Source organism: Amia ocellicauda, chromosome 11 (genome assembly GCF_036373705.1).
Source record: "Amia ocellicauda isolate fAmiCal2 chromosome 11, fAmiCal2.hap1, whole genome shotgun sequence".
NCBI classification, from domain to species: Eukaryota; Metazoa; Chordata; class Actinopteri; order Amiiformes; family Amiidae; genus Amia; species Amia ocellicauda.
The window spans coordinates 3,701,950-3,724,000 of NC_089860.1; the positions used below are offsets into that span (position 1 = coordinate 3,701,950).

General features: G+C 39.1%; 1 protein-coding gene across 7 annotated transcripts in view; it reads left to right on the forward strand.

Annotated features, from left to right (window-relative positions):
• ankhd1 (ankyrin repeat and KH domain containing 1) overlaps nucleotides 1–22,051 on the forward strand; it is a 165,101-nt gene that overhangs the window by 45,300 nt on the left and 97,750 nt on the right. For 5 of the 7 annotated variants that reach the window (XM_066716409.1, XM_066716403.1, XM_066716405.1 and 2 more), the window contains exon 3: nucleotides 21,396–21,552. In XM_066716409.1, coding sequence (XP_066572506.1) covers nucleotides 21,396–21,552 — 157 coding nt within the window. The remainder of the gene's footprint in view (nucleotides 1–21,395; nucleotides 21,553–22,051) is intronic. The other 2 variants (XM_066716406.1, XM_066716408.1) reach the window with 1 other exon arrangement.

Genomic DNA, 22,051 nt, shown 5'->3' on the forward strand with positions numbered 1-22,051 from the left:
GTTAAACTCATGGTCTATCCACTGGCAAAACCTGTTATCATTTAAGATCTGAAATTAAGGTACAAAACCGGAGGAATTAATTATGCTACACAACTGTTTATACCCTGTCTTAAGTATACAAAGGTGCCAGCTTTCTAATCGCTTATAGAATGAATTTACATGATCAAGATTATTTAGGCAGATATCAGTATAAATGTAAATTACATTGAAACATTGATCATTTGCATGCAGCTCAGCCTCTATGAAAATAATCAAAACAGTTCCTCAGACATGTCTGAAATTTAAATTCAGAATTCCTTTGAAAGTGGTAAGTGTTAGACCTGGGAAGCTGTTGTAATTGTTTTTTGTATGTTCTATTTAATATTTGGTATTCTTACCTTAAATGATGAGCCAGTGGCTGTGTGCATATTCTGAAAATACCTGGTGAATGTTTCTATTAATCAGAACAATAACAATGGGATTCACATTTGGGCCTTGCCATTAAATGCTCATTGTATTTCATGTGTGGGAAGTCATGTTGAAATTACCAGACTAAGCACTTTGATTGTATTCTGAATTGAATTTGAAGTTTGATGCATTTAGATGTCTAGTGACTCCAGTGCTACCCTTTCTGTATGTCACAGTATTTTAATGTCCACGATCTACTTTTCAAGCGATCATGATTTTGTATGTCCTCATAATAATGTTAAAACTATCAATGACTGCCTACTAGATGGCTGTGCTGATTGGCCAAATTATACCACATGTCTCTATCATGTGTCTTTCATGTGTGGTGACGTATTAGAAAAACAATTCAACATGAACTAGCAGCATGGCGGATGAGGAGCTGGTGCCGAAAAAAGACTCAACATCAGTTGTGTGGCAGTGGTTTGGCTATGCACAGTCAGACATTTCTCAAGAAGTTATCTGTAAACTTTGTTGGGTAGGGTAATACGACAAATCTTTTCAACCATCTGAAAAGGAAGCATACGAAGGAGCATGCCGAAAGTGTTTCACTCAGGTTGGTACAACCCCACTCATCTGTATCTCGTGAGGTCCCGAAACAAAGTTATCACTGACCAACACATTAGAGCAGTCAAAAAAATACAATGAAAAAAAAAAATACGAAAAAAGCAGCAAACAATGGAAATAGGTGATTTATTTTAAAATAGTTAAACTCGGGCCATTTAATGACCATTTTGACAACTGATTCTTTAATTCAATGTTTTGTTTTAAATTGTACAAATAGATAAATCCATAGGCTGGTTCCAGTCTGGATATTCTCTATAGTACATCTAAAAATTGGGAAGATTGTGATTCAGATCATGGATTGTGATTATGTGTTATAAGATCCTGATATAATTTTTTGGGAAGATCGCCCACCCCTAGTCCTATGTTATGCCATCTTATTAATTGAGGGTGGAATATCAAATGAGTAGTGTATGAAAACAGTCCATCTGAGACATTTGGATATACCAAACTGTACATTACAAGAGTAGTCTAATGAGTGAACATTTTAATATTGACTTGTGTGTAATGAAGGGGTATACTATACTATCAAATGAGATGCCATGTTATTGCCTATAATAAGTAATCGACACGTCTCCATGAGGAACTGATCTGCCACCAACCAGACGTAACCAATCAGAATAGGGTTGTATTTTTGTGAACACAACAAGGTTAAGGCACCTTTATTTACCAATAAGTATATACCAATAAATCATGCAAAATGTAATCTATATACAGGTAAACGTTAGACTGCATAGTGTGTACACTGATGTTAGTTTGTTTTGAGTTATCTAATTTGATTTTAAGGCAGTAATGTCAAACTTTAAAAAATGAAAAATAAAATCGTTTCAAACAATCAATCGATTGCAGATCTGCACACCCAGATTTTGGTAGATAAAATTCCGTGTCATGCTTTTTTTTCTCATTTTATTTTTTGTTTGATTTTAACTTTGCTGCAGGAAGATCCCACACAATGCCTCTTGTTACGCGATCATGAACAGAGAGCCGAGTCTCATACTGGGTTCACTGGTTGAAATGATCGTTGATCACTGGGTCCAGTGACCACACCGCAAAAACACACAACCAAACTGGTCATAGCGTAATACGCACCCTATATTGATGTATTGTTTTATTTCCCCTCTTGACTACTTGTTCTTGCTAGTGAGTCCGAACTGAACAGCCACCCTGGTTAGAACAAATAGCCCAGTAAACGCCATGGAAGGAAACTGGCAAAAGGGGGAATTGATCGAACTTATACAAACATGTTCAGAGTCGGTCTGTCTCCTCTCCCAAATCCACGTTTCTGTATCGTCTCCTTCCCATGGCTACAATGCTGCGTATTGCCAGAATTTCAGTGTGAATGGGGCTTTAGTATTGCACTGTATATTCACTATGCATGCCCATTTTTGCTGGCTATGAAGTTGCAGAAATCCAGAGAGAGATGTACTTCCAATCAAAAGATTTTTATTACAAGCAGCTGCAAGGAAGATGTTCTAGAGGCATTAAGGCATATGTAATGTTTAATATAAGGGGGGTTTGTACGATGTATATAATGTTAATGTCCTCCGCCCTTCTTTCGTTCAGAGTGTTCTGTACTACCTACACCATGCCCTTTAACACTCATGTCAGTCTCAAGAGATGGAGTTATGTCAGCAGTCTGTCATGGCTTTGTGTTTTTGATATAAGGGCTTTATGGAGGATTCTTCATTGGTAGCCCAAGGGAATATCTTGTAATAGTATCTAAGGGCAGACATTAACCACTTTTCGTAATGTGGGACATCCTGCCCTGTACCCATGATATTTGTGTTAATCTTCAAGATTAAGATCTTTCTTTTCAGTTTTCACTTTGTATCTCCATTTAAATTCTTGTGAGGAAAATCAGGGGTTTAATCTTGCTAATGTTTTCGGACTTATTTTGAGGACCATTAAGTGGGATGGATGAAAATTGTTCAAGGTTATTGAAAAAGACCTCTTGACAGTTAAGCAGAGTATTAAAGAATAGATGTTAAACGTGCTGAGAGAAAAGCATCTGGGTATGAAGGAAAGCCTTGGTGAATATTTTATTTTCAGAACAATGTGTAATGACCCAATCGATTTTGTCTGGTAAAGGAGAACCAATAGCTCATTTAGGGTATTTTGAGAGAATATGAAGAACCCACTATCTTTAGAATAAGCCTTTTATTGCACATAGTTATTCATTGCATTTTTGTTGATACTTTATCCATTTCAACTTAGTGGGCAAAACAAAAAGGAAATGGGTGACAAATCAGTCGGAATAAAAAGGTACATTTAGTTAAGCAAAATCGCCTAGTTTATTTTGTTTTCCTCTCAGCACTTTTCATACGCAGTTAAATTTTAATTAACCTGATACCAATGATTTCTGACCTTTTCCCATTTCCATTGATCCCAAACGGGAATCGGGTCACACCGCCTCAGAAGCCCCATCCCTCAGGTTTAGCCACCTCTGCTGTGAGATCTCCTCCCTCAGCTTCTCACCACATGTCTCCCTGCACATCACCCAGGTGGCATTCACATCATGCATTGCCAAGGGGCTTTGTGGTTTTAGATTTCCAAACTGTGTCGACCTGATGAAGAATCTGGATCAGGTGTCCTGTCACGATCACTAGCTCATCTCTATGCTGTGGGTGACCTCATGGGTATCTGAAACCAATACCTATATCAGCCGGTTTATAAAATAAATAAGTTGTGCAAAGAAGTTGTGCTATTTTTAAAAATACCTTTGTGCCCTCTTGTAAAGTTCAAACAAAGCTTTGGTTCGGTCATGTTGGAAGTGTAGGAGATTTTCTGGCAGCTGGGCTAAAGGGTGTCATTAGGCACATTTACACTCCCATTTCTGAAATAGCAGTGTAAACGCTCAGCTATCGGATCAAAGGCACCTCTCAGGGAGATGGTACAGATCAGGATCAAATGCATCAGTAGCATTGTAGACGCTTGACCGGCTCAAGTTCCGGCATGCACTGCAGCAGCGTTTGTTTTAGATGCCAGGGGGCAGACAAACAGCCTTCACATCAGTGGAGCAGATAAGAGAAGACTTCCCAACTTCCCATATTATACATAAAATAGTTAAAATTTAAAACTAAATGGCTTATTTTATGTTAGCAATAATGTATCATTGTATTTTAAATGCTTAGGTTGTGAAAAAATATATGCAATTGCATTGGTTGTACTTGTTATAATTCATAAGTTTATTTTTTATATAGCTCTGTGTTCTAACAGACTAATTTAATGTATCCATGTAATGAAGTTTTGACTGTAGTTTTGAAGTGTAGTGCACATGCGAGGACCCCTGTGGTGGCTGAAAGTTGATACTGATCAAATGGCAATGTAAATGCAACACCACTGAGCAGGATCAAATGTTTCGATGCATTTTATCCTGCTAAGAAATGGCAGTGTAAATGTGCCAGTTGCCTTCAAATCTGTCCTTCTCTTTTCAGATGTTGCCATTAACTCATTCCCTGCTATGATAATCGAATATTCTATACATAAAACGATCGATTATTCAAATCGCAACATAAAAGTTTTATTGTCAGTGCATTTTTATTGGGTCCTGGTGCCAACATAGCAACCTATTCTCAAGTTTGCCAAACTCTGTAAATACAGGGCTCTGATCCTCCTGAGGAGGACTAGACATTTTACATTACACTTAACCACTTCCCAGGTACCAGATTTTAAAAATAATGATGATTATTTAATGCCTGAAATTGCTTTAAAATGTAAATATATGATGATTGAAATACACAAAAAATTACCAAAACAATACACTGAAACACTAATAATACGCAATATATTGGAATTCATATGAAAATAATAAACAATGAACAGTAATTATCAGCTAAAACTCAATCTGTTGAAAGCCGTGCCATCAGCGGCTTGCTCTGTGCAGTGTATTGAAATGTTCAATACAATAAGCTTGGAAGACAACTCTACAGGCTCCGCGCAACATTGTATTCAGCACTGTTTTCTGAACGTGTCTCGCCACAGCACTGTATAGCTCTTGCTAAAAACTACATAAACTACAACTAAACAAGTACAACTAATAAAACTAGCAATTATAAAACTGTATTCATATACTTGTAAAAAGTGAATGCTGCAGTAGACGGAAAACCTCCATGTGCAACAATAATACTAAATAGCGAATATGTATTATTATTATCGTCATCATTTGTGCTAGTATATATGTATTTTAAACGGCACAGCGTGACTCCCTTAACTTATTACTCTTACTACAAATTTGTAACTGCAAACGATACTTTTTGCCGTATTATTTATAATTTACTTATCAGACGTCCTTAACCAGGGCAAGTTACAGTTGAAACAAAATACACACGTTGCACGATTAATCATCCAGCTACAATATAGCAGGTTATAATTGAACTAAAGTGTGCACGTTTCAGTCATGGCGTTTATGGATGCATTTATTTTACCTGTCCTTAATGTTTTAGAGGGAACCCCACATCTGCTGTATTAATTTATTCATTAATTTAAATTGTAAATGTCAACGTTAACTAAATCGTGTTCGCCTTCACACTGACTGTCTCTGCGGATTGTCCTGTACACCATTCACACAACACAGCCTGAAACACCGGCCAGTTATTCATAAAATATTAAGAATATTGGCTGCTACCACTCAGATTTATTATCCTTCAGTTTATTTTAACTAGTCAGGCACTGCACCGGTCCTGTTAAATCCAAGTTTTTAATGCCCTCGGATATTAACTGTAAGCAGTCATTGTTTCTGTACGTGGATTTCACTCCATGCTGCTAATAAACTTGTAATTTCTTCGTGATCGCACACGGCACTTGAGATTATATCTTCCGATACAATGCATCTGATCTCCTCCCTGTGTCTCAAGTCAAGCACACACCTCCAATTCTGAAAGCGAATCATGTCCTCAGTGGGCGGGACGGACGCTTATGGACACGTCTAGCACCAGCAAGTTAACCGTCCACAAAACACGGACGCGTCCGCCAGTGGAAACGGGGCAGTAGGCTCTAAACAACATGCGACTGGATAAAAACATGGCATGATCGCGGTCCCCGGATTTCAGTTCACATTCAGTATCAACACTGGCTTTGGGAATGATATGAAACTACATGGTACTGAGGGTTTTCATTTGACGTGGGTGCATACATCATGTTATAAGAACATAAGAAAGTTTACAAACGAGAGGAGGCCATTCGACCCATCATGCTCATTTGGTGTTCATTAATATCTAAGTGATCCTAGGATCCTATCCAGTCTATTTTTAAATGTTCCCAAACTTTCAGCTTCTACCACATCGCTGGGTAGTTTATTCCAGATGGTGACTACTCTCTGTGTAAAGAAGTGTCTTCTGTTTTCCGTTTTGAATGCCTTGAAGCCCAATTTCCATTTGTGTCCCCGGGTCCATGTGTCCCTGCTGATCTGGAAAAGCTCCTCTGGTTTGATGTGGTCGATGCCTTTCATGATTTTGAAGACTGGAATCATGTCCCAGCGTAGTCTCCTCTGTTCCAGCGTGTAAAGGTTCAGTTCCCTCAGTCTCTCCAAGTAGGACATTGCCTTCAAACCTGCAATAAGTGGTTGCTCGCCTCCGAACGGTTTCCTACTGGCAGTTTTGCTTTAAATGTTTTAAATAACCGAAATGAACATTGGTTATTTTGAAATTTTAACAGCTTGAAATAAACAGAATTGCTCTGATTGTATATGTTTTGTGTCATTGGGAGGCCATGTTTTCCATATTTATTTTTTTACCCTGCATTGTTAATTTGTTACAATACTCCAAGAAATCAGTGGTTTTGTTTTATTCTGTTTAAAATCACATTGTGCTTTTCAGAAGTGCAGTGAAATGTCACTGATGAGCATGATTACATTTTCTGAGAAATACACCCATGTAAACAGTTAACAATAAAATTAACTGGTGTAGTTCGATGGAAGGATTGAACCTTTAGGATTGTTAATGCAAAATGGAACATCTTTCCATTCCATTTATGAACACATTTGGGACAATTTAAATGCAAATGCAATAATCCCATTTGCAATTTCATATAGTATGCACACTAACATTTAAAATCCAACTGCATTTTGTAAGATTTCCCGTGCTTTATGGTGGACTTTATTCAAATGATCATGCAATTGTGAAGAAAAAAGCAGTGCTCCTCTTTGCAAATGCATGTCCTAGCCCAGACAAAGTGAAAATGCAATGTCAAGTACTATTGTAAATGCATGGTCAAAGACTGCTATTACAAATGCATGATCAACCCTGCTTCAAGATTTTATTCAAATTTTTATGCAACTGTGAAAATTGAAAAATTGCACCACCCTTTGCAACTGCATTTGTTACAGAATAACTACATACACACACCTATATATATATATATATATATATATATATATATATATATATATATATATATATATATATATATATATTACACTCGCCTAAAGGATTATTAGGAACACCATACTAATACTGTGTTTGACCCCCTTTTGCCTTCAGAACTGCCTTAATTCTACGTGGCATTGATTCAACAAGGTGCTGAAAGCATTCTTTAGAAATGTTGGCCCATATTGATAGGATAGCATCTTGCAGTTGATGGAGATTTGTGGGATGCACATCCAGGGCACGAAGCTCCCATTCCACCACATCCCAAAGATGCTCTATTGGGTTGAGATCTGGTGACTGTGGGGGCCAGTTTAGTACAGTGAACTCATTGTCATGTTCAAGAAACCAATTTGAAATGATTCGACCTTTGTGACATGGTGCATTATCCTGCTGGAAGTAGCCATCAGAGGATGGGTACATGGTGGTCATAAAGGGATGGACATGGTCAGAAACAATGCTCAGGTAGGCCGTGGCATTTAAATGATGCCCAATTGGCACTAAGGGGCCTAAAGTGTGCCAAGAAAACATCCCCCACACCATTACACCACCACCACCAGCCTGCACAGTGGTAACAAGGCATGATGGATCCATGTTCTCATTCTGTTTACGCCAAATTCTGACTCTACCATCTGAATGTCTCAACAGAATTCGAGACTCATCAGACCAGGCAACATTTTTCCAGTCTTCAACTGTCCAATTTTGGTGAGCTTGTGCAAATTGTAGCCTCTTTTTCCTATTTGTAGTGGAGATGAGTGGTACCCGGTGGGGTCTTCTGCTGTTGTAGCCCATCCGCCTCAAGGTTGTACGTGTTGTGTCTTCACAAATGCTTTGCTGCATACCTCGGTTGTAACGAGTGGTTATTTCAGTCAAAGTTGCTCTTCTATCAGCTTGAATCAGTCGGCCCATTCTCCTCTGACCTCTAGCATGAACAAGGCATTTTCGCCCACAGGACTGCCGCATACTGGATGTTTTTCCCTTTTCACACCATTCTTTGTAAACCCTAGAAATGGTTGTGCGTGAAAATCCCAGTAACTGAGCAGATTGTGAAATACTCAGACCGGCCCGTCTGGCACCAACAACCATGCCACGCTCAAAATTGCTTAAATCACCTTTCTTTCCCATCCAGACATTCAGTTTGGAGTTCAGTAGATTGTCCTAAATGCATTGAAGCAACTGCCATGTGATTGGTTGGTTAGATAATTGCATTATATATATATATATATATATATATATATATATATACACACACACACACACACACACACACACAAAACCGGTGTGTTGGGGAGGGGTTCATTCAGAAAATCACAGATCACCCAGTTGAGGATTTCTTTGCAAATAGGCTTGTTTTGTTCAGAACCTAACAATTAATCCAGTATATATTTGATGTTCTATCAAACACAGAGAAGTTCAGATCCAATTACGTAAAATCGTTGTGTATTAGGACACTGTAAACAGTTTTCCATCTTGACATTTTGAGCTTTCTATAGGTGTGTGTTCCATCTACCAAAACATGGATGCTCTTGTTATTATAAGTAGACTGTCGGGTTGCAGAATGTCATAATTGTCAATACCAACCAAGTATTTACAAGGGGCATAAAGGGGGGGGCAAACAACATCAGTGAAAAGTACACATGGGATTTAAAGAGAAGCACACTGATTTATCTTAAAGGGTTACATTTTGTTAACCAATTGTTTAATATCCAATTGTTAGGGGGAGTGACCCAACTAAGCCCACCAAACGTTTTAAATGTTTTCTTACAGATATCAGAATTGCTTTGCAATAAAGTGGGTATTAAAATCAGATTAATTTATCTTCTCAACACTGGTTAGATTTTGTCATAAATTGACTAAATTTAAATTATTTCTTTGGAAAAGTGAAAACTCCAGAGTGGGCATATGTACCCTTTAAGCCCACCAGAGTTTTAACAGTAAATTCTTCAAATTGTAACGATTAAGCACTTAATATTTTATAGATTGAATTCAGACCTCAAATAACCAACTTAACCAATTTAAAATTGTATTCTATGTTATCCAAGAATAATTTCCATCACGTGGAATTGTTGCACTTGGAGAAGCAGTTTGCGCTGCTGGTGTTGAATGTTGGGATTGGGGTTGGGGCCAGGGTTGTGGAAGTGCTTTACAAAAAGGAGCATATTTTTAAAACACTTGTCTGTCTACCCGGCTTTGGCTCACAGGGAATATTCCAGTGCTCTTAATGTTCTCTGGCTTACTATAATTACTATATATTGGCAGTCCCACGTCAGAGATCTTTGGCAAAAACTGTTTCTGAAAATACTCTTGAAAATTATTCTTATGTCCATCCGTGATCTGCACGTAACTCACAGCAAGCTTCCATCATGTTATTGCAGTCCCCATAATTTGTTTTTCTCCATCTACCCATTTTGTCATCATAATGAAAATAAGGTAAGTAGTTAAGGATTGAAAAGGATGTATTCTGAGTAATATTTTTAAGATGAGGTGCAATGGGTTCTGGGCTTAGTGGGCTCATTAAGAACAACAGTGGTCCATGGGAAATTAACCAATATTTTTTTATAGAGTTAATGTAAACAGGTAAAATCTTTATAATACATTATTTTTTACAACTTAGACCATGTTTATTATTGTTGGAAGAACAAATTCAATAATTAGTCTACTTTCAAGCTAATAGGTGTTAAGGGTCCTGTTCTATTTAAGCCCATATGACAAAAACAATTAAATTTGTAGATTATAATAATTGATAGAACATTAAATATTGCTTTATCTGAAGAAGCATATCAAATGTTTTGATTTACTATGGTCATCAACAGTTTCTTAATTTTTGTTGTTCTACTGCATCTGTCTCACCATCATTCTGACAGAGTCCCATGCTGGCTCCGGAAACTCATGAAAACTATATTTTCAAATACAAAATAGTGCTTTTAAATACCAAGTAAATTGAGCACACAAGGTTGCATTTGATTAATGAATCTCTATTTTATAATTCTTATCAACACTCACCAAATGCAAGAAAAATGGCTTATTGGGAGGCCCCCTCATAAAGCTAAATATTGGGGCGACTTCTAAAAATGCTGCTACACAGTGGCAGGATGAAGTCATGCATAACTCAAGAACAAAATGTGATTTGTTCACAATAAAAAGAAATACAAATAAAAAATTAAACATGGCAGTAACAACTTTGTGCATTTGTATTTCAAAATTAAAGAGCAAGTGGGCTTATATGGTACGTGGGCTTAATTGGGTCACTTCCCTTATTTGTTTAATGCTTTAATTTCAGTGTACATTGAGACATTAAACTGTGTAAATTTCAATAAAAACAGGAAAAATGTAAGAAAAGTATTATTAATAAATAGAATATTTCTTATTTCCATATTGAAAAGGGGGGGGATTGTAATTGCTCAGTTGCATAATGGCAGAAAAAAGCCAGTGCTGAGTCATTGAGAGCTGCTGCTGTTGCATGTGAATCAATTGTTCTTGTGTACAGCGCTAATCGCTCTCTATAGTAATCCAGACTCACAGCTCGTGTACTACAGCAGACCTAGCTGTATGAGCATGAGAGGCTCTCTGTGCTAACTGGATACACGGTCTGGCAGGAGAGCTGTACACAAGTGTGCCCCATTTGCCAGGCCTATTAAAATGTATCTCTGCTTGGCCCTGCCCTGGATGGACCACCCAGATACAGTCAAAACTGAAAGTGCAATACAAAGCCCATTAGGCCACCTGCCTCCAGTTTACTCGTGTGATTTATGTGCCTCTACATCTCTCTAAAGGCACTTGTAGAGTTCCCACAGAGTATTTTGCAGGACTCTGTCTCTTCTGGTTAAGTTAGACCATTGGAGTTTATAATAAAAACATGTCTTGCTTAACTGGGCTCTTTTCATAGATTGCAGCTGCAAAAGCTTTCCAGAGTTCATGTTATAAAAATATTTCACTTTGAAAATCTTAATGAGTTAAAAAGCTAAAAGGAATTCAGTCTAAGTACATGGTTAGGGCAATTGGGAGTTTAATTAGAAAACAAAACAGGACTCGAGTCCCCTGGAGCAGAAGTGTATAGCCCTGCAAACAGCTTCGTCATCATGCTTCACAGCTAACTAATCCCTTTTTAATGCTTGATCACATTTTGTAACATGCTTAGTTTATTTTTCAATGATAATCTTCATAGTCCGTAAGTACACAGTAACCTTCAGCAGACCTTAAATCAGTGTGTATATTTTTCCAGGGTTTCCCTTGGCCAAGGGGAAACCCTGCACTGAATGAAAAATATGGTGTTGCAGTCAATTACAAAGTAAGGATTATTACCAGAAATCTTGATACAAGTGTATGATTGGCTTGACTCCTTGAATACAATTCTAAAAGGTCATTCAGTAAATGTCAACAGTGTCCTCATGAAAATTGCTGCTATAAATGTCAGTTGCACCAGAACAGACCACGGACGGGTTTTAATCAAGAACCAAATCCAATAAGCAATTGTGAAAGTTAATTTTGAAAAGCCTTGATAGTTGCCATCTACATAGCTATCCTGCCAGGACATCATTTTATGAGGAGTCATGTCAAAATTGTACAAATCAACAAGTTATGAAGTGTCAAGTGGCTGCGAGGTGTGCTTTTTTTTTTTTTTTTTTTTAAAGTTAATTTCATATGAAGATGCAGGTTTAAAGTAAATCAATCTCAGAGTCCTTTGAGACGTGAGATGTTGACATGATGTCAGTCACTATGGAATTACCCATTGTGACATACAACTTGAAACTGTAGGCACACATGCCAGCTGCAACCTGTGCTAGTATAAATCCCAATGTGGCTCCTTTGCTGCTGGGCAGTTGAAAATCAAAAAAACATTTACCAAAGTCTAATTTGAATTTCAATTGTAGGATAACTATGTATAATTTTGAAAATATGCCCAATTTCAACTTATTCAGCATATTAAAATCACTAATAGTAGTACATTTTCATGTCATACTTGATACATCAAACCAGAAAATCCTGCCAGTCATTTTAATATATATTTTTTTCAAATCTCATCTGCTTATGTATATGCCTGCTTGTTACAACACTGCAACCCCACCTTCAAACGGTCCTTCTCCAATCCTACCTTAGCAACAGGTCACTACTTGAAGGTCCATCAAGCTTTCATCGTTAAGGCTCAAAAAGTTGAAACTGTGTGCCTACGACACCTGCAAATCCGACAGCAGGTACCTCAAAAGTTTAGAGGGGGGATATTTTTGCTTTTGTCAACATCTATACATAATTATGCGTTGGACAACATTGTTATCGAATGCTGACATTATAGTTATTTGTGCTAACATGACCATTAATACGACTAACCTGCTACTACTAACGTTAACTAGATAGCTAGCTACCTGTAATAGTAGCTTGTTAAATTGAGGCACTTGTAGGCAGGGGCGTGTCTAAGGGGGGCTGGGGTGGCATTAGCTCCCCCTGAAATGAGGCTGGCGGCCCCTCCTACGAGCGCTGTGAGCCGCCCCCCGAATTTGCCCTATGCCTCCACTTGACCACCACAATGAACATTTTCTGGACACGCCACTGCTCGTAGGCTTAATTTTAAGAGGTGACTTTCTGCTGAAGTTGATAGGATGATGTTGACTGATAAAAGATTTCTATAATAGCTATATAAACAGAACTTACCCAGCAGTGCAAGAGCATGACTGGTCCACAAGGCTTAGGATTAGTTTATGGTGTTTCTCATTCTTTGATTGAGATCTGTATGCTTGTGATTCAATTATTGTTGTGTCCCCTTTCTTGTTGATTTGAATATTCTGAACATATCCTTCCACTGCATATTGCAGTCCCTTTTGCCTCGACCAGTAATATGCTACTTTTCTCCTACATGCTTTGCTGTTTACAGTAGTTACTGCTTACAAAGAAGCGCAGCTTGACGGGCGTAGCAACAGTAACTAAGGTGGGCGGGGCTTTTGCGAAAGGTCAATAGCAATTCATGAAAAAAAAAAAAAAAATTGTGGACAAGTGTAAAAAATGCCTGTAATCCGCACAGGCATAAATTTGAAATATTTGTTTAAAGATCACCCAAGCACGTTCCTTAAAACTGAAAATACACGCGATCCTAACTTCTTTAATAAAAGGTTTTCACTTCACATCCTCAGTACAGTGCAAATGTTATTTTTCAGAAAAAAGGGATTGTGATTGTTACAGAGGTGACCAGGGCTGTAATGCTGCCAGAGCACACCAGACCAGAGAGCTGCTCCGGCATTTTAAAATCCGTTCAAGGTGCAACTCCACCTCTGACACGGGTGAAATGGAGTGGGGCGGCACGTCACCACTTTCAATCCCATGTTTCTGAATTTGAAATATTTAAAATGATTAATAAATGTATTTAAAACATTTCCTTGTGCAATGTAAGTAATTAATTCAAAATAAAAAATATTGTAAACAAAAAAAGCGATGCTGCAATCTTTGCTTTTGCCGCCAGTTTCTTTGCTTTCGATTAATTTTTTTCGTTTACGGGTTTTGACACTGTTGTGCCGTGAGTGTGGGATTTACAGGGAGGCGTGGATCATGGGTCTCCATTGCTCCAGTAGGTTTGAGTGACAGTTCTTCCTAACCCAATCAGTGATCAGAGTGGGCTGGTCGGCGTTGGAATTCATGGTTCTGGTCTGAACTAAACCTTTTCACCCTGGAACAAAGGAGACTCGGTGGGGACTTGATCCAAGTCTTCAAAATCAAACGTTATTTTCTTATACACTGGGAGCAAATATGGTGCCATCAATAAGTTATGCAAGTTAGCGACAACAAAGCTTTGAACCTTAGTTTGCTTAATGTGTTCCGATATAAATATAGCCAGCTATTGCTGATATATGCAATTTATTTTGTATTCATTTGAATGCACAGGTATGTTTTCGGATTAATGTAGACTGGTTTGGTTTGATTTATTTAAATTAACTAGCCAGATAGTATAATACATTTTGTATTTCACTGTTATTATGAAAATATTGCCACATGTATGCTAATGTTAAGGCTTTGGCATTGCAGCTCACATTGCTAAACTATTATGAATGAAAATTAAAGGATTGAATTTTAATTTAAAAATACTTTTTGGTCAGGGTGCAGCTGTAATTCCAAATTATTCAGTTATGTACGTGTCCGCTTTTCAGTACTTTTTGGGAGATGCCCATATTGTATAAGTAAACTTTTTTTTAATTGTCACTTAAAATGTCTTGCAATTGTAAAAGGCTGTGACAATATCGTGTGGGAAAATAATTTAAACCATTTTTTTTATAGAGCCCTATAACAACAAAATAAAATAAACCAACATAAACCATTAGGCACAGAGGAGAAACTCTAAAATTTCTGGGGTTCCATGGGTTGAGTCCTAGGTCTAATGGTAGCTTCCACTCCAGGCAATATAGCACCTAATTTTTACAGCAGCAGGAAGATCAGACAGTTCTAAAATGGTGCTGCTGGCTGTGGTCTTCCCTCTGGTGGTGGCCACTCACTGACCCTTGGTGGGAGGACGTCATCAACAACCTGGGATCCTGTGAAAGTGTCCTACATCACTGGCAATTCATCACCAATTTACATATTCACTTAGAAATTGCATACTGACTGTCTTTTGATTTACATCAAATACTTCTTAATGTCCTATGATTCTGAAACAGCTTTTTATTAAATCCTGCAGTTGAAGTCAGTTTTTCAACTCTTCTATTTCACTCTTTTATCGTTAACTTTATGCATCACTCTGTTGGCTTGTTTAAATAGGGTGCGTTCACGTCACACAGACTTTTCCTCATTCTACACAGGATGACCATTTTAGTAAATTAAGGCTCAGACTTTCTGCAGTAAGTGTGAAGGAAACCGTTTACATTATCTCAGTAATACATATTTGGAGGAATACTTGCATACAGCTCTGGAAAAAATTGAGACCACTGCAAAATTATTAGTTTCTCTGGTTTTACTATTTATAGGTATGTGTTTGGGTAAAATTAACATTTTTTGTTTTATTCTATAAACTACTGACAACATTTCTATAAAGCAAAGAAAATAAGTTCATTATTTTTTTAACAACACAATAGTAATATTAACTTTAGGTAGAGTTCCGAAATCAATATTTGGTGGAATAACCCTGATTTTCAATCATAGCTTTCATGCGTCTAGGCATGCTCTCCACCAGTCTTTCACATTGATGTTGGTTGACTTTATGCCACTACTGGTGCAAAATTTCAAGCAGCTCAGCTTTGTTTGATGGCTTATGACCATCCATCTTCCTCTTGATCACATTCCAGAGGTTTTCAATGGGGTTCAGGCCTGGAGATTGGGCTGGCCATGACAAGGTCTTGATCTGGTGGTCCTCCATCCACACCTTGATTGACCTGGCTGTGTGGCATAGAGCATTGTCCTGCTGGAAAAACCAATCCTCATAGATGGGGAACAATGGCAGAGCAGAAGAAAGCACATTTTCTTCCAGTACAACCTTGTACGTGGCTTGATTCATGTGTCCTTCACAAAGACAAATCTGCCCGATTCCAGCCTTGCTGAAGCACCTCCAGATCATCACCGCTCCCCCACCAAATTTCACAGTGGGTGAGAGACACTGTTACTTGAAGGCCTTTCCAGGTCTCTGTCTAACCATTAGACGACCAGGTGTTGGGCAAAACTGAAAATTGGACTCGTCAGAGAAGATGACCTTACTCCAGTCCTCTATGGTCCAATCCTTATGGTCTTTTGCAAACCTCAGCCTGGCTCTTCTTTGCTTCTCATTCCCTGCCCCTTGGAGCCTGTTTCAAACAGTCCTCACAGTGCACTTCATCCCAGCTTCCGTTTGTCTTTCTTTTTGTAGGTCACTTGATGTCATCTAGGGTTGTTGAGTGAAATTCCAAAGAGTTGGTGGTCATCCTGGTCAGTGGAGAGTTGTTTTTGCCCCCTCTTTAGCTTTGTTGTTTCCAATGTCTGCTGCTTGACCTTGTTCTTATGAACCACTGTTTTTGAAATTTTAAGGATGAAAGCAACCTGACGCTCACTGTATCCCTCTGCCAGTAAAGCCAGAAATGGCTTTCCTTTTCAACTTTTTTGGCATGGTCAATAGTTTTTTTTTTTTTTTTTTAATTCCAATTACTTTTGAGATACTACTAGCACTGCTTTTGCCATCCAGCTGGTCCTATTGCAAGAGGATAGTGATAACCACAGCAGTCTTTTTTATACTTTTCCTCATTAAATAAGATTTGGTTCAGGTGATCACCTAATCAGTACCTCATTCACTAGAATGAAATGTGCCTGTGTTTGGAATTCAACAGACAATGGAATGGCTGCATGTAGAGATGCTGATTTTAAGAAAAATTTGCAATGGTCTCTTAATGTGTTCCAGAGCTCTTTGTATGTATGTGTGTGTGTGTGTGTGTGTGTATGTATATGTGTATATATGGAAGAATGGAAGAAACACAAAATAACTGTCAGTCTCCCTCGGTCTGGGGCTCTCCATGCAAGATCTCACCTCGTGGAGTTTCAGTGATCATGAGAACGGTGAGGAATCAGCCCAGAACTACACGGGAGGATCTTGTTAATGATCTCAAGGCAGCTGGGACCATAGTCACCAAGAAAACAATTGGTAACACACTACGCCGTGAAGGACTGAAACCTGCAGTGCCCGCAAGGTCCCCCTGCTCAAGAAAGCACATGTACAGGCCCGTCTGAAGTTTGCCAATGAACATCTGAATGATTCAGAGGAGAACTGGGTGAAAGTGTTGTGGTCAAATGAGACCAAAATCAAGCTCTTTGGCATCAACTCAACTCGCCCTGTTTGGAGGAGGAGGAATGACCCCAAGAACACCATCCCCACCGGGGATTGATTCAACAAGGTGCTGAAAGCATTCTTTAGAAATGTTGGCCCATATTGATAGGATAGCATCTTGCAGTTGATGGAGATTTGTGGGATGCACATCCAGGGCACGAAGCTCCCGTTCCACCACATCCCAAAGATGCTCTATTGGGTTGAGATCTGGTGACTGTGGGGGCCAGTTTAGTACAGTGAACTCATTGTCATGTTCAAGAAACCAATTTGAAATGATTGGACCTTGTGACATGGTGCATTATCCTGCTGGAAGTAGCCATCAGAGGATGGGTACATGGTGGTCATAAAGGGATGGACATGGTCAGAAACAATGCTCAGGTAGGCCGTGGCATTTAAACGATGCCCAATTGGCACTAAGGGGCCTAAAGTGTGCCAAGAAAACATCCCCCACACCATTACATCACCACCACCAGCCTGCACAGTGGTAACAAGGCATGATGGATCCATGTTCTCATTCTGTTTACGCCAAATTCTGACTCTACCATCTGAATGTCTCAACAGAATTCGAGACTCATCAGACCAGGCAACATTTTTCCAGTCTTCAACTGTCCAATTTTGGTGAGCTTGTGCAAATTGTAGCCTCTTTTTCCTATTTGTAGTGGAGATGAGTGGTACCCGGTGGGGTCTTCTGCTGTTGTAGCCCATCCGCCTCAAGGTTGTACGTGTTGTGTCTTCACAAATGCTTTGCTGCATACCTCGGTTGTAACGAGTGGTTATTTCAGTCAAAGTTGCTCTTCTATCAGCTTGAATCAGTCGGCCCATTCTCCTCTGACCTCTAGCATGAACAAGGCATTTTCGCCCACAGGACTGCCGCATACTGGATGTTTTTCCCTTTTCACACCATTCTTTGTAAACCCTAGAAATGGTTGTGCGTGAAAATCCCAGTAACTGAGCAGATTGTGAAATACTCAGACCGGCCCGTCTGGCACCAACAACCATGCCACGCTCAAAATTGCTTAAATCACCTTTCTTTCCCATCCAGACATTCAGTTTGGAGTTCAGTAGATTGTCCTAAATGCATTGAAGCAACTGCCATGTGATTGGTTGGTTAGATAATTGCATTAATAAGAAATTGAACAGGTGTTCCTAATAATCCTTTAGGTGAGTGTGTGTGTATATATATATATATATATATATATATATATATATAATATATGTGTGTGTGTGTGTGTGTGTGTGTATATATGTGTATGTATGTGTGTAAGAAAATGAGGCCTGCCCCTTTCTATCTCAGTCTAGTCTGTTACTGATGGTGCGGAAGGCTGCCAGGATGGTCTAGTGACTTCATTGTGGTTGACCAGTACAGTGCCAGTATGTGATCAGGCCTTTTATTTCCTGGTAGTTATGGAAACTCAAAAACCAGTAAACCTTTCCATGGAATTCCCAAACCCTTTGGACCCTTAACCCTTCACCCTATAGTTAATTTGACATTGTGACCAGAAGAATATCGGCAAACAATAATTCAAGTCTTGACACAAGATGCGTGAGGGTTGACAGGTCTGCTTATTTCTGCTGTTGTGCCATTTCCCTACATTGTCTTATAGGGGTGCAATTATTTGAATAGTCGTCGACAACAGCAGTGGAATTATCGATAGTCAAAATATTTGTCAAGCACATCCCTAACAATTACCTCAAATGATTTTGTCTCCTCAAAATGCATTCTAGCCTGAGCGCCGCATTTGTTGCTGATCGCGAAGGCCTGCTATCATCTTGTGCACAAGGGGAGAGGCTGACTGCCTGAGAGTGAGAGCTATTTTGCTGAAGCGATGTTGTAAAGCACATAGCAATCTTTTATTTTTATTATGAGAGTCAAACAATATTTTGGCTTCATTCTGAAACTGGCAGGCTGCCATAGTTATACTAAATTATGTTCTAAATTGTTCTAATTGTTATGTTCTAAATTAGTATTTCACAGAGGGTTTTACAGAAGAAAAAACTGATAACATGCCACAGGTTAACAATCAGTCCAGTCAAACCCTTAGAGAGATCAGGATAAATGAGGAGGAGGTATTAAAAGGACTAGCAGAATTAAAAGCAAACAAATCACCTGGGCCAGATGGTATATTTCCAACAGTAGTTAAAGAAATGAGGGAAACTATTTTTAGGCCACTATCTCAAATATTCCAAATGACACTTAGAACAGGGGATGTGCCAACAGAGGGTGTCAGTTAAAGGAGTTGCTTCTAACTGGAGTGAGGTTGTTAGTGGAGTTCCACAGGGATTGGAATTATGGCCTTTGCTTTTTCTAATCTATATTAATGATCTGGACTCTGGGATAGTTAGCAAACTTGTCAAATTTGCAGATGATACTAAAATAGGTGGCTCAGCAGATACAATCTCAGCAGCACAGGCTTTTCAAAGGGACTTAGATAATAGTCAGCTGTGGGAACATTTAAAAATACTGGATAGGATCCTTGGATCACTTAGATATGATTGGACACCAAACTAGCAAGATGGGTCTAATGGCCTCCTCTCGTTTATGAACTTTCTTATGTTCTTATTAATGGGAACCACTGCATTTAGGGCTGGTTCCTCGATGTACATTTTTGCTTAAGGTTATGCATGTCAGAAAAGTCCTGTAGCCCTCCCAATTGTAATCGTCGATTGGTGATAAGCAGTGCTAATGGATTGTCAAAGGGTTGAGGAGCGAAGACGGAATCTTGCTGTGGACTGCCGAGTGCCAAATATGTGAATTGGAAATTAATAGGTCACATATCTGTTTCCGATGTAAACAAATCAGCCCTGATGCCCCATTGGGCATTTAATCTTGTAATGATGGCTGCCTGACAGAACTTGGAACCTGCGTTGGGCAGTCAGGTGTTCTGTAATGTCAAATGGAGGGGTTAGGAAGGACGAATCAACAAGATAATGCTCTGTGTCTGATCTTAAGGAAAATTATTTTGGGGAATCTTTTGCCTTTTGTACAACATTGTTCTTCATGTTTCTAGAGTAGGCAGGCACAAAGATTCAGTAACGGAAATAGTCATGCTCCTACTTTGCCCTCTCCATTATTGTTCAGCTGTTTTCCCATCTTCTCACAGCCACAGACTGACCTAAGAATAGTGTGCAATAAGTCTTTTCACAGTGATTTTGCAATGCAGGGTTTAAATCAGGGCTTTGATGTCAATCTGAGTACAAATTACTTGTGGCATGGTGTAACGGTTTGTCAAGGGTTCCTCTTGTTTAGTAATTGTTTTGCTGCTACTCCTGATTCCTGGCTTTGGTCGAAGAGTAACCAGCCTGGTTTTTACCCTGGGATCTGGCAGTGGGATTCCTAGGTGGAGCAGTGCTGTACCACTGTAGTACTGGCAGTCCAAAGTCTTCAGTTATTCATTCCACCTGAGCTCTTGACGACATAGCTAATTTGACGATTAGCTTAATTGCACCAGTCAAGCATTTCCCAGTTCTTAAGGAGAACCAGATTCAGAGACTTATAAAACCTAATGGATAGGGTTTCCTGCAGTGATATTCAGATAAGACAGCCTGCCTGGCCAAACAAATGCCCTAGCATTGGGTGGTGTGGGCAGGTGAAACAAGATATACGTCACTTCAGCTGGACTCAAATAAAATTTAGAAGGAGGGAGTGGAAGCCTAATATACATAAAATCTGTAGTTTGGCATTTAAGAATGGTTAAAACAATACATGACAGTAGCACCTGTACCAGCGATTGCTTCATTTCACCAGTATTGTCACAATTTGTATGTGATTTTTATCCCGATTTACATTCCTAAACACCATTGTTCTCAGTGCTTGAAGGTGCTTAGTCTGGTAATCTTTCCAACATTTGATAATGGCAGTAGGCTGTTACTGTTGCTGGAAACATGCAGTGCACTCAGCAGCTTTAAATGCTCTTCTAAAACCTGTGGAATAATCACAATTCACTTGTTTAAACTGCATTTTTCTCTAAAGAGTAATTTGTAAATTTGTGTCCAATCAAGACCTTTGACTCCTTCCCTTCAATATTGTGGTGTTGACCTGTTCTTTTGGGGGTGGGTGTGGGGTGCTGGTGGGGTGGGGCAGGTGAGGGATGGGTGTGGGAGGAAGGTTGTGTTGATGGCACAAGTGTTGAAAACTAACAGTGCATGGTTTGTGCATTAACCCAAGCTGGGTATTTTTTTTTGTTTGTTTGTTTTGTTTGTTTTTGTTTTGTTTTTTGCTTTTCCATGTGTGATGCTCATACTAACCTGATTGCTGAACATAACAAAAGGGATTGGTAAATTGTCGACTGCCGATGGTAAAGCCTTCGCAGATCCCGAGGTGCTGCGCCGACTGACATCCTCTGTGAGCTGTGCACTGGACGAGGCCGCGGCCGCCCTCACCCGCATGAGAGCAGAGAACACGCTCAACGCTGGCCAGGCAGACAAGTATGTATTTCTTCCATCTTCCCCAGAACCCTGCCCCATTCATCATGACCTTCATCTTAATGTACCATGATGGGTGTTTCTTAGTGCCTTTTTTTTTATGTTGATTCCACTGAGCTGTGTGTGTCCTGTCCACTTGTGTTCTTCAGATCTGCTCCTCCAGAGTCAGGTAATTTGATTCTCATTCCACCCAAGTTCCTAATTAGTTAATTGGATATCATTGAGCCAATTTAGTTGACCTCTTTCTCCAACTAATGTAGGTAATGTCTAAAAGACTTATAAAACCTGCTGGATTGCAGCATTTGAGGAATGATTGGATATCAATTTGAATTCACAAAAATGCCAGTAAACCATTATTGCAGTGTCAGGAATTGTCAGTGCCTTAATCGCTTTTTTAGTAATTGAGTTATTGCACTAAAAATGATGACATGGTTACCAACTTTTTGTTTATCCAAACATTCTAGACCATACACAAATACTAGCATAGGTAGCTTAATGTAAA